General features: G+C 34.1%; 2 protein-coding genes across 3 annotated transcripts; both read right to left on the bottom strand.

Annotated features, from left to right (window-relative positions):
* Positions 1 to 852: 852 nt before the first annotated feature.
* LOC134714745 (mucin-2-like) lies at positions 853 to 6,475 on the bottom strand. The gene is made up of 2 exons (XM_063576263.1): positions 6,164 to 6,475; positions 853 to 2,143 (listed from the first exon to the last, which is right to left on the bottom strand). The coding sequence occupies exons 1-2, from the start codon at positions 6,392 to 6,394 to the stop codon at positions 1,313 to 1,315; spliced, it is 1,062 nt and encodes a 353-aa protein (XP_063432333.1). The 5' UTR covers positions 6,395 to 6,475; the 3' UTR covers positions 853 to 1,312.
* A 1,816-nt stretch (positions 6,476 to 8,291) lies between these two features.
* On the bottom strand, positions 8,292 to 11,506 carry LOC134713751 (uncharacterized). Of its 2 annotated transcripts, none has more exons than XM_063575038.1 (3): positions 11,398 to 11,506; positions 10,178 to 10,454; positions 8,292 to 8,567 (listed from the first exon to the last, which is right to left on the bottom strand). In XM_063575038.1, exons 2-3 carry the CDS (start codon positions 10,451 to 10,453, stop codon positions 8,349 to 8,351), a joined length of 495 nt encoding a protein of 164 aa, XP_063431108.1. In that variant the 5' UTR covers position 10,454; positions 11,398 to 11,506; the 3' UTR covers positions 8,292 to 8,348. The 2 variants fall into 2 exon arrangements, with proteins under 2 accessions (XP_063431108.1, XP_063431109.1); XM_063575039.1 differs by having other exon boundaries at positions 11,382 to 11,404.
* Between the last annotated feature and the right edge of the window lie 362 nt (positions 11,507 to 11,868).

Genomic DNA, 11,868 nt, shown 5'->3' with positions numbered 1-11,868 from the left:
ACACTATCAATCAATCATCCACGTGCTGAAAGTAGCTTTAAACACCAACAATAAATCATCAACGTGCTGAATGAAGCGTTAAACACCAACAATAAATTATCCGCGTGCTGAATGCAGCGTTAAACACAAACAATCAATCATCCACGTGCTGAAAGCAGCGTTAAACACCATCAATCAATCATCCACGTGCTAAAAGTAGCGTAAAACACCAACAATCCATCATCAACGTGCTGAATGAAGCGTTAAACACCAACAATAAATCATCAACGTGCTGAATACAGAGTTAAACACAAACAATCAATCATCCACGTGCTGAAAGCAGCGTTAAACACCATCAATCAATCATCCACGTGCTAAAAGTAGCGTAAAACACCAACAATCCATCATCAACGTGCTGAATGAAGCGTTAAACACCAACAATAAATCATCAACGTGCTGAATACAGAGTTAAACACAAACAATCAATCATCTACGTGCTGAAAGTAGCGTTAAACACCAACAATCCATCATCTACGTGCTGAATACAGAGTTAAACACAAACAATCAATCATCTACGTGCTGAATGAAGCGTTTAACACCAACAACCAATCACCAACGTGCTGAATGAAGCGTTAAACACCAACAATCAATCATCAATGTGCTGAAAGTAGTGTGAAACACAATCAATCAATCAGTCATCAAAGTGCAACACGTCTTTTTTTAAAATAAGTCCCGCCTATAATCAGTCATTTACTAGTAATCTACAGGATTCTCACCGGTCATTTCACCGACAACGTTCGATTTTAGGCAAATTAATTCTGATACATTTTACTTTATGGAAGTTTAAAAAGTAATAAAAACACCACAAGTATATATTAAATAACTGAAACAATTCAAGTTTAATAAAACACCACTGCTATGAAAATAAATATAATATTAAACACAAAATTTATACAGCATATTTACTTTAAAAAAAAATACTCTTATGTAAGTTGTAAATGTTAAATAAAGGCAACAGTAGTATACCGCTGTTCAAAACTCAAAAATCCATAGACAAAAAACAAAATCGGGGTAACAAACTAAAACTGAGGGAAACGCATTTAATATAAGAGGAGAACAACGACACAACATTAAAAATGTAACACACACAGAAACGGACTAAGCATTGATAAATCCTATGAGAATAACAAGTATAACATCAAAACCAAATACATGAATTTGGGATAAATAAGTACCGTGACACGTCTTATAGTAATGTGAATTCACACTCAAAAATAAGAGAAAATTATGTAAGCAATTAAGCCTAAATCTATTGATAAAAAAGTATAAAAGTTTAACTCGGTGGTGGTGGTTTTCTAATGGTTGTCGTCGGGGATAAAGTTGTAGTCGTTGGTGGTACCGTCGTCGTTGTTGTTGGTGGTGGTACCGTCGTCGTTGTAGTCGTTGGTTGTACAGTCGTCGTTGTTGGGGGAATTGTTGTCGTTGTTAGGGGTACAGTTGTGGTCGTTGGTGGTATCGTCGTCGTTGTTGTTGGTGGAACGGTTGTTGTTGTTGGCGGAACGGTTGTCGTTGTTGGGGTTATAGTTGTAGTCGTTGGTGGTATCGTCGTCGTTGTTGTTGGGGGAACGGTTGTCCTTATTGTCGGGGAAACGGTTGTCGTTGTTGGGGGTACAGTTGTAGTCGTTGGTGGTATCGTCGTCGTTGTTGTTGGGGGAACGGTTGTCCTTATTGTCGGGGAAACGGTTGTCGTTGTTGGGGGTACAGTTGTAGTCGTTGGTGGTATCGTCGTTGTTGTTGTTGGTGGTACCGTCGTCGTTGTTGTTGGGGGAACGGTTGTCCTTGTTGTTGTTGAGGATGGTAAGGTTATATGTGTTGTCAAAGTAGTAGATGGTAGTGTGGGTCCTGGGCGTCGGTTATTTTCTGTTGATGTTACAGTTGCGGTAGCTGTTGATCTATCTCTTCGTTCTTCCGATGTCGGTGAAATAGTTGACGGTTGATGTCTCCAGCTGTATCTATGGTTACAGATTCCGTCTATTGGATGGTGTTCATCCTCATAGTACTCTGCTTTATACTGAATTTCATTAAAACCAGCATGAAGTGGTCTCGTATTGGATAAAAAGAACTTCTCACTGCAAATTGACCTTTTTGTGATAAAACCGGGCACCTTAAATAAAAGAACAAAATACATTCAGTACAATTCATTTTAAAACCTAGAACCTAAAATAAAAAATCAAACATCATTAGTGCATTCTGTTGTTAAAATCTGCCACTTTAACTGAAAGAACTAATCATACACTATAGTAAAATGAGATTTGAAAATATAAAATGCATTACTTAGAGCCGAAAGTTTTTTAAAAGAGATAATTGTTACATGGCGTGATAATTATCGTATCCTTGCTGACTTGTTATATGTTTTACGATCTATTGCAAACAGCATATTTTGCCATAAAAAGCTGAATACAAAGCTACACCATGAATAGCTACTCAGTAGATACTACCGTAGATACTTGACTAAAGACAAAAAACTAAAAAAAAAAGCTACTTCATGAATAGCATGATACTTTATGTATATTTGCCAAAAACAAAAAGCTAAATAAAAAGCTAGTACACCATGAATCGCATGATACTTTATGTATATTTGCCAAAAACAAAAGCTAAAAAAAATGCTACTTCGTGAATATGAATAGCATGATAATTTATGAATATTTGCCAAAAACAAAAAGTTAAATAAATATCTTTAATCATTTCGAATAGTTAATATATATGTTCCTGGGTGAAGTTTATAGCAATCGTTGACATGATTTGTTTGAATAATGACGATTAAAGCATTGTCAGTTCACAAACATATGTCAAGGCGAGAACTCCTACCCTTTGAATATAATTATAGAAATTAAATCAGGCAAAAAAGACCGATCACGTATATAAAATTGTTTAAAGCAATATTTTTATTCATAACTAAAAAAATAAAATTGAGAATGGAAATGGGGAATGTGTCAAAGAGACCACAACCCGAACAAAGAAAAAGACAACAGCAGAATGTCACCAATTAACGTTAACAGGTCATAAATGTAGCGAGAAATTCCCGCACCCAGAGGCATCCTTCAGCTGGTCCCTTAACAAATAAAAAAACTCTGTTTATGCAAATGAAATTTACACTTTATTATTGGTCAAGAAGCGAAAACTTGGTCCCTGTTTGAAAATTTAAGGGGACTTGTATTGGTCCTACTTGTTTGGATTTTGGTCCTTTTAGTTATGCTTAAACTTCCCTTGTCTATGTTTATCAATTGTCGCTCAGAAGAAGAACAATATTCACAAACTTCTATAACAAGTTTTTTTGTGTGGAAATATTTACATTGACGCAGTGGTTCACATTGTTAACTATCCATTATACACTGTATCTAAACCACACCGGCAAAATTTGTTCGGACTCGATGGTATCTAACATTCGGCACAATGATGGAACATCAATAGACAGAAGAAAGATAGTTTTCTCCTTATTTTCTTATATTTTTTTTTTATAAAAGAGGGACGAAAGACACCAAAGGGACAGTCAAACTCGTAAATCTAAAAAAAACTGACAACGCCATGGCTAAAAATGAAAAAGACAAACAGAAAAACAATAGTACACATGACACAACATAGAAAACTAAAGAATAAATAACACGAACCCCACCAAAAACTAGGGGTGATCTCATAATATCGAAGAATATATATACATATACAACTATTTTCTATTGTGGGATGCAATATTTTTTACAACCGTTCTATATTAACGGAGAAATAAGTAAAAATGCACGTCAAAATGACGAATTGAGTGAACCTTGCCCCGAAATTGTTTAATTTCTCGTTAAATTGTTCACAGTGTACGGAAGGAAATGTATGGGAAGATAGATACTGAAACAGAGATTGCAAAACTAGTAATTATGAGCCTCTCAATTCTTGTATTTCTTAGTATGGAACGCAAGAAATGGGTTATGTTAAGTTAAAATACACCGGACAGAAGGCGGATAGACGGACGGACGGCCGGACAGAACTACTGATAGATGGAGGAACGGACGGATGGAAGTAAGGACAGACGGACGGACGGACGGACGGATGTATACAACAATACGTCCTGTCAAAATTGTAACGGGCGTGTAAAAACGCAAAGAAATGAAAAAACCCACTTAATTAAAGGTCAATAAGTCTTATAAGGATATCGGCCAAGTCGACTTATTTGTATATCTTGTCTTTCTATATCATTTTTGCCATATTACTTTTATATGTTTGAAAATAAAAGATAGAAATTGATAAAAAGAACTTGGAATTCGTCATTTAAGGGCAATGCAAAAACTTCTTTGAGAAGTAATGTGAGAATTTTGAAGTAAATGGACAAATGGTAGAGCTCAACATTTTGAAGATAATCATCTGGCCCTTTCGAATTTGTTATGTCTACGGCTGTTTTTAAAAAATTGACAACATGCACTTGCATGTCCCCCTATTTTCATTTTTAGCCATGACGGCCATCTTGGTTGAAAAGCGGGGTCACAGTAAACTTTTAAAAACTAGACACATTAATTATAATTAAAAAAGACACATGATTTTAGATAAGGTTTATTAAATGCAGTCTATAAATTTTAGATGTGAAAATTTATGTAAAAAATTGTATTGAAAGACAATGATTGACAGCCGACCGGTGCCAAGCGATGAAAAAAATATACTTTTCCTGTTTGGTTAAGTGAGCTAAAAACAACCAAGAATTCCAAACAAAATTGCACCGTTCTTGAATTAAAAAAAATAATTGTGTAACAACTGAAAATTACAAATTTCACGAACGAGATAACTTGATCGGACATAGCAGACAACTTTACTGGCGTTTTTTTGCAACAAAACAAAAATAAGACATATCATTTATACTTAAGTATACGCACTGACATGTCACAAATGCTTAAATTATCGCAATTCAATTCATTTTTTGAAGGTCTATAAGATAGGGGGAAAAAATGGTCGCAGAAACTTAACCGATTGTTTATGGAACCATTTAAGTCGAGGTCTAATGAATCCTCCTAGACGGACATGAACACATTCTAATTATTAAAACCAACAACACAAACCCTTAATCATTTACCAATTAATCAAGGAAATAAGTTCACGGTCACATTAATCGTCATGTTGCAAAAAGGGAAAATAATATAAAAATGAGGTCGAAGGCAATGGGCATATGGCAAATAGAAAAAAAATCGTTTGATCTGTGTTCCATACTTGTATATATTGCAGTCAGACCTTCTAACTTTTGACATATGCAACTTTATACAAATAGTTCAAAACGCTATGAATTCGAATCACTTGGTTTCGCTTGTTTAAAAATATCCATGAGAATATTTATAATAATTTCAAGCTTTAACCTCAATTTGCGTTATAAAAAACCTTCATTTCTATCTATTCTGCTGTCGAAAAAATTTGAATGCAAAGTAACACTAAAATTATTTGTGTCCAATAACCGGTTGTCCAATAAGAGTATATGAATTCAAGTGTTTGCTTATTATTTATTTGAATCTGAGACTGATCATATAGATAATGAGCCGTTGTCCTGTGAAAGAACTTGTTTTCAAACGACCCACAATTATCCTTTTAAACGCTGAAGTTAAACTATCAATTATAATGAAATACGATTATGATTTTTTTTTATTTGACCAAACCGGGTTATGCATTGTGAAATCTATGACAAAACCGGATGGTAAACATTGACAAAACCGGCCAGTTTCATTTTCACACGACCCATTTCTTTCGTTCCATACTCAGAAACGCAAGTATTGAGATGTTCATAATGACAAGTTTTGCAATCTTCGTGTCAGTATCTATCTTCCCGTACCTTTCTCTCCTGACAATGTGAACAATTTAACGAGAAATAAAACAATTTCGAGTCAAGGTTCACTTAATTCGTCATTTTGACGTGCATTTTTACTTATTTCTCCGTTAATATAGAACGGTTGTAGAAAATATTGCATCCCACAATAGAAAATAGTTGTATATGTATATATATTCTTCGATATTATAAAAAAAAAAAGAAATAAGGAGAAACCTATCTTTCTTGTCTATTGATGTTCCGTCATTGTGCCGGATGTTAGATACCATCGAGTCCGAACAATTTTTGCCGGTGTGGTTTAGACACAGTGTAATATTACTTTTAGATTTATAAACTTACGCCAAGTTCTACAATCGGTTGTTTGAAATTTATAGTTAATGTAATCTCGTTTTCATCAACTGGTTCCGTTATCCAAAGATAACAGCAATTCCAATACATTGATGTTGTAGATCTATGAACTGGATGTGCATGACAAATTGGTCTCCTTGTAGGTCCACCCCACCACCCTTTCTGTCCATCACATACACACAAAACAGTTAAAACTACTAAGACGACCAAAAGTAACTGCATACTGTAATTCAGTGAACGTGTGTGTTGCGTAGAATGTTGTTCCTTTTAAAATAATGGCAAGGTTTAAATTCATCGGAAACCACAAGTTGTCGCCTTCATGTAGTGGAAATCTTCCCGGATCAAACTTATTATCGTAATGACAGGACTTTTTATATAAATTGTGGTTTGATTTTATTATGATGTACTATACAGTTATACTATATTCAAAAAAAAACTGAATGAGGAGAACTGTTTTTGTTTGTCGCTCCTCCAACGACTCTATCACCAACAGTGCAATTTGTAGTCAACATTCATAATAAAAAGGCATGGGAAGAAAAATATTTCCGAAAGTACTTCCCACCATCAGGTTCGTCAAAGGACAAACAATGTGACTGATAACAAAAAACACATCAGTGTATACAAAGAAGCATATTTTTTATATATTTTATTGTTTTTTTTGTTGGTTTTTTTTTGGGGGGGGGGTCAAACATTCACCGCAACGTTCTAGAATAACAATAATACGGTTTGACCAAATACAGTATACTAGGAATATGTGATGAACTCGCCAATCCACCAAAACCTTTGTAACTAGATATCACTAGAAATCGACATTGTATTTACACAAAACTATACCACAACGAAGTAAAATACTAACTTTGCGGTATGGGTTTTGCTCATTGTTGATTACTGTACGGTGGACTTTAGTTGTAAACTTCTATGTCATTTGGTCTTACGTGAAGAACTGTCTCATTGGCAATCATGCCATATCACCTTAAATTTAAAATCCCATCTTCAGATTTTACCAAAAATGTGATGCTTTCATATGCTAATCGGCTAAATGAATATTCTAAACAAGCCTGGGATCACTGCAGTGATGTTTCGGAAACTATCTTTATATATAAACAATACGTTAAGGAACAACTAATAGTATTACTACTTAAACTGGAGGTTCTGACATTGGTTATGGCACATACACACGTGTCTGGATTATATATAGTAAGTTTTTAGTTTATGAATTATGTTATTGCACGAAAAATATGGTTAAATTTCCTCATGCTAAATGTGAAAAGGCTGTCATGTTTATGTTTTTTTTTGTATCTATATATGTGTTTAATATATTTGGCTCTCAGTCTTAAGATCTCAAGTGAACATGATTATAGACACACCTATTCTGTGCAATTGGTGTCATACATTTTTATAAAGCTAGTTAGTTTTGTCAGGACTTGATTTCTTGTGCGTTTCTTTTCCAAACAATTATGACACATGATATCTCAACCAGTTGAATACAAAAAATAAAGAAGTAAAACCCACCAAAAAAAAATAGTCTAAAAATAATTGATAATCAATAATGAGGCCCCTCATGGGGGGGGGGTCCTAGTAATCACATAATCACCATTTTTTTGCCAATATAATCACATAATCATTAAATATTTGCTTATCTTTAGTAATCAAATAATCATAAACTAAAAATACAGTCCTAGGTAATCAAATAATCATGAAATATTTGGCTTAATAATCAAATAATCATTAAAAAAAAACGGCCAAGTAATCACATAATCAAAAACCCCATGAGGGCCCTCAATAATGTCTTTAAATTAGACAGTAAAGACTAATCAATAAATATCGATTAAAATAATGGTATACAAATTAAAAAGGCCAAAAAAGTAAGAAGTCGAAGAGCATTGAGGATAAAAGTTCCTGAAAGTTTTGTAAAATAAAGATAAGGATGGTTTTATGGTCGAACTTTGACACGAAATAACCATGCCAGCGTCATTTAATCCTTTAATATATAAAAATTGCGATCAAATAACAAGAACTTTTGATGTAAACTCGCATTTGAAATGTTTTGACGCAGCTCTGCAAAATTGAAAATGCCTAAAATGACTAACGGTCTTTCTGGTAAAAAAGAAGAAAGTACTGAACAATTAGATATCTTTTAATGTTTAGATTTGTAGTCCGGTTAGTGGCATGTTGTTTATGCAGGTGCTGGTGGACCGACTGGTGTTGCGGTTGTTGTTGGTGGACCCTCTGTGACTGTTGGTCTTCTGTTACACCCACATCTACCACGGAGTCGTCGTCTGCCACTGTACTCAGCTGTGTACTGAAGCTCTACTGAACCAGCAGATATAGGATCAGAATTAGTCAAGATAAACCTCCTATTACGGCTAGAATCTTTAATGGTAAAACCTCCAAGCTGAAAAGCAAATTATATAAATGCATACGACTTTCAGTTAATTTGAGTATATTAATAAAAGAATTGTTACATCAAATATCTCTCTCAATATATATATATATGCTTAGAGTTCAGAGTAAATAATTTCATGTGGCAGTTCACGGGAAACTGTGTCGTACTCCACTACATATTGATATTATTTGTTCAATGACACGAATGCGTGTCGTTTGTTATTTCAAACTTAACAAATGGGATATGCAAGCTAGTAATAAGTGCTAATAAATATATATAATGGATAGGATAAAGATTACTTACTGTGTTGTTTAAAAAAAAACCAAGATGTTAGAAACAGAAATTACCTATATGAAGTTATTATTGGATAGAACAAAATGTCTGCCCAGACAACAGAAAAGATAGAATGCAACATTGTCAATTTCAAGTTAGTTTGCACTCGTGTTGAACAAAGTTGGAATGTATGGAAGTATAGTTCTATGCAGGTTTTCATATAGATTGGACCGTTGGTTTTCCCGTTTAAAGTTTTACATTATTCCTTTTGGGTGCCTTTATTGCTTACTGAATGATAATTAAAACAGAATTTGTAAATGTGTGCCTTAAGTTCAAGTTATTATAGATACTGCAAATAAAAAAAGTTTGAATTTCAAAAATATAGATACACGTGTGACAGTGGATCAGGATATGCTTATCCTTCCGGAGCCCCTGAGATCATCCCGCCCGGCTTTTGGTTGGGTTCGCGTTGCCCAGTTTTAATTTTCTGTTTTGATTTGTGTGCTGTTAACTTTTGGTCATTTTTCGTTTTTGTTTTTGCTATGGCATTGTGAGTTTATTTTCGACGCATGAGCTTGAATATCCCCCTGGAATCGTTGTCTCTTTCTGATACAGAAAAATGCAGATATGTTTGGCTTCTTTTGTGTGAATGTGAAATAATTTGCAATAGTGTGGCTTGAATTTGTAATTTTCAAATCATTAAAAACAATAAGAAACCAAGAATGTGTCCATAACACTTCTAAGTTTCCAAGTTGACTTTCAATTTCATTACAACTACCTTGACCAAACACTTCAACTTGAATCGGGACAGACGGACGGACGGACGCACAGATCGGAAAACATAATCACCCTAGGTGGGGCATAACAACTGCTGTGTTAAATTCATGTATTCATTAGCAATAACATTGAATTTTCTTTACTTATATAAAATAAGGGTTGTGGTTTATGTTGAAGATTCTGTAAGAGCCGTTGATTTTTTACATAGATTATTCGTCATCGTATTCGTATATCAATTTATCAGAATCACCCTTTAACATACTTAACAAGAATGTGTCCCCAGTACACAGATGTCCCATTCGCACTATAATTTTCTATGTTCAGTGGACCGTGAAATTGGGGTAAGATATCTAATTTGGCATTAAAATTCGAAAGATCATATCATAAGTAACATGTGTACTAAATTTCCGGTTGATTGGGCTTCAACTTCATCAAAAACTACCTTGACCAAAAACTTAAACCTAAAGCGGGACGAACGGACAAACGGACGGACGAACGACCAAACCCACAGACCAGAAAACATAATGCCCCTCTACTATCGTAGGTAGGGCATACAAATCTGCACTTACACTAAGACTCTCGACTGGTCGATTGAATCTGAGAACAACTTCAAACTCTTCTGCATTCATATCTTCTTCCACATTGAGATAACAGTCTCCATCGTATGTCTTCACAGTGGACTCATCAGTAGATTCGTCATCATCTGGTCCGGGTCTACCAGGACGGCCACCATCAGGACGATCGCCTTCCGGTCTTGGTCCACCAGGACGCCTTCCTTCCTGTCGTCTACCTTGACATTCAAGAGTTGTAAAAATAATTACAACCAGTACTAGTATAAGCTTCATCCTGACAAAAAAAGTTATATGATAATACAAACACTTCAATATACAATGACAACCAGTCAATTTTTATAATTGCTGTAAACCAACTAAACGTAGTTTTCGAGAGCGATTTATTTTCGCAAATATAAAATTGTCGCATACTAAGTAAATGTAAAAGCCGAATCTTCCCTTAGTAAATATGAAATCGGGAACTGTTAAATCACCACGAAGTTGACTAGGAAGGAGTAAACGCGCGAAAAAGGTATTCGCAAAAATAAGTTGGTTTACAAAGAGAAGCAATCAATTCTAATTTTACTTTGTTTATACTACTACATGAAATTACGACTTACGTCAACTTTTTTGTGAGTCTGTGTTTTCATGTGCATTGCTGTGATTTTTTTTGCGGGAATCACGTATTATTTTATTGAGAAATGTAATTTATAAGTGGAATTGACGATACTACACAAACATGAAGATATAGGCAAAAACATATTGATATACAATAGTAAGGTATTAGAATACAAAATCACTATCTATTCACCAAAATTTTGCAATTTTCTCAGCTTTCTAAATGTTTTACCTTCAGAGAAACTAGGTATATCATGAATTGTACATGTATGACCTTTCTGTATGCCTACTTTTAATCCATGTTTAAAGTCTTAAAACGAAGGACTGTCGGCCTTTTTGAATCTATTAGTACTAACATTAAACACATAATTCTATACTGCGAAAATATCCATGATATGCGGGGGAAAATAATCGAAAAAGTCCTTATTCTTAAATAAAAAAAAAAAAGTTTAGGTTTTCCGTTTTGTATATTTTGTTGGTCAGGGTACCACTGTACAATTCTTCTGGACAAACTTTGGAAAAAGTGTTTTTAATTTGTATCTCTTTAAATTCGTCTAATCTATTGGCATAAATAATTTAAAAAAAATATGTATATATAATTTACTTTTATGAAAGCTTACCTTGTTTTGATCCAATCTGGAATAGCACCCGTATGTAACAAGTGGTCGTTATATACCTACTCCTGACAGGTTAGGTCAGAATCTGTGTATCCCTATGGCCATGCACCACACGAGATCGTGATTAGTTTGAACTATTTACCCATCTTTTTAAATGTTTATGTTTATACTAATTCTTTCATTTTGTTTTCTTATAATCAACATCTTTGTTCTATGGAACGATGCATCATGACAATATTAAATGGTTTATTTGCCAAGTTTGTATTTCTAATTAATTTACAACGAAACAAAATTAATTCAATTTGAAAAACAAACTTGGTATAAAGACATCATTAAAATTATAAAAGTATGGAATAATCAAATCTTTTCATACACGTATGAGAGGTTGTTCGTTGGCAATGTTTTTGAAAAACAAGTATATGTTAAATTGGTATACAAATAAGCAGATGTGGTATGATTGCAAGTAAGATAACT

This window comes from Mytilus trossulus, chromosome 4 (genome assembly GCF_036588685.1).
Source record: "Mytilus trossulus isolate FHL-02 chromosome 4, PNRI_Mtr1.1.1.hap1, whole genome shotgun sequence".
Lineage (NCBI taxonomy): Eukaryota > Metazoa > Mollusca > Bivalvia > Mytilida > Mytilidae > Mytilus > Mytilus trossulus.
The sequence above is the reverse complement of the archived record's forward strand: the minus strand, read 5'-3'. Positions and strand labels throughout refer to the sequence as shown.

What these genes read in the sequence shown, in the direction of transcription:
- LOC134714745 (XM_063576263.1), bottom strand. Translation starts at nt 6,394, where the DNA reads ATGCAGTTACTTTTGGTCGTCTTAGTAGTTTTAACTGTTTTGTGTGTA. An exon ending in AACCGATTGTAGAACTTGGC is followed by an intron (nt 2,144 to 6,163) that starts GTAAGTTTATAA and finishes CTTTTATTTAAG; the next exon opens with GTGCCCGGTTTTATCACAAA.
- LOC134713751 (XM_063575038.1), bottom strand. Translation starts at nt 10,453, where the DNA reads ATGAAGCTTATACTAGTACTGGTTGTAATTATTTTTACAACTCTTGAA. An exon ending in GACCAGTCGAGAGTCTTAGT is followed by an intron (nt 8,568 to 10,177) that starts GTAAGTGCAGAT and finishes TTTGCTTTTCAG; the next exon opens with CTTGGAGGTTTTACCATTAA.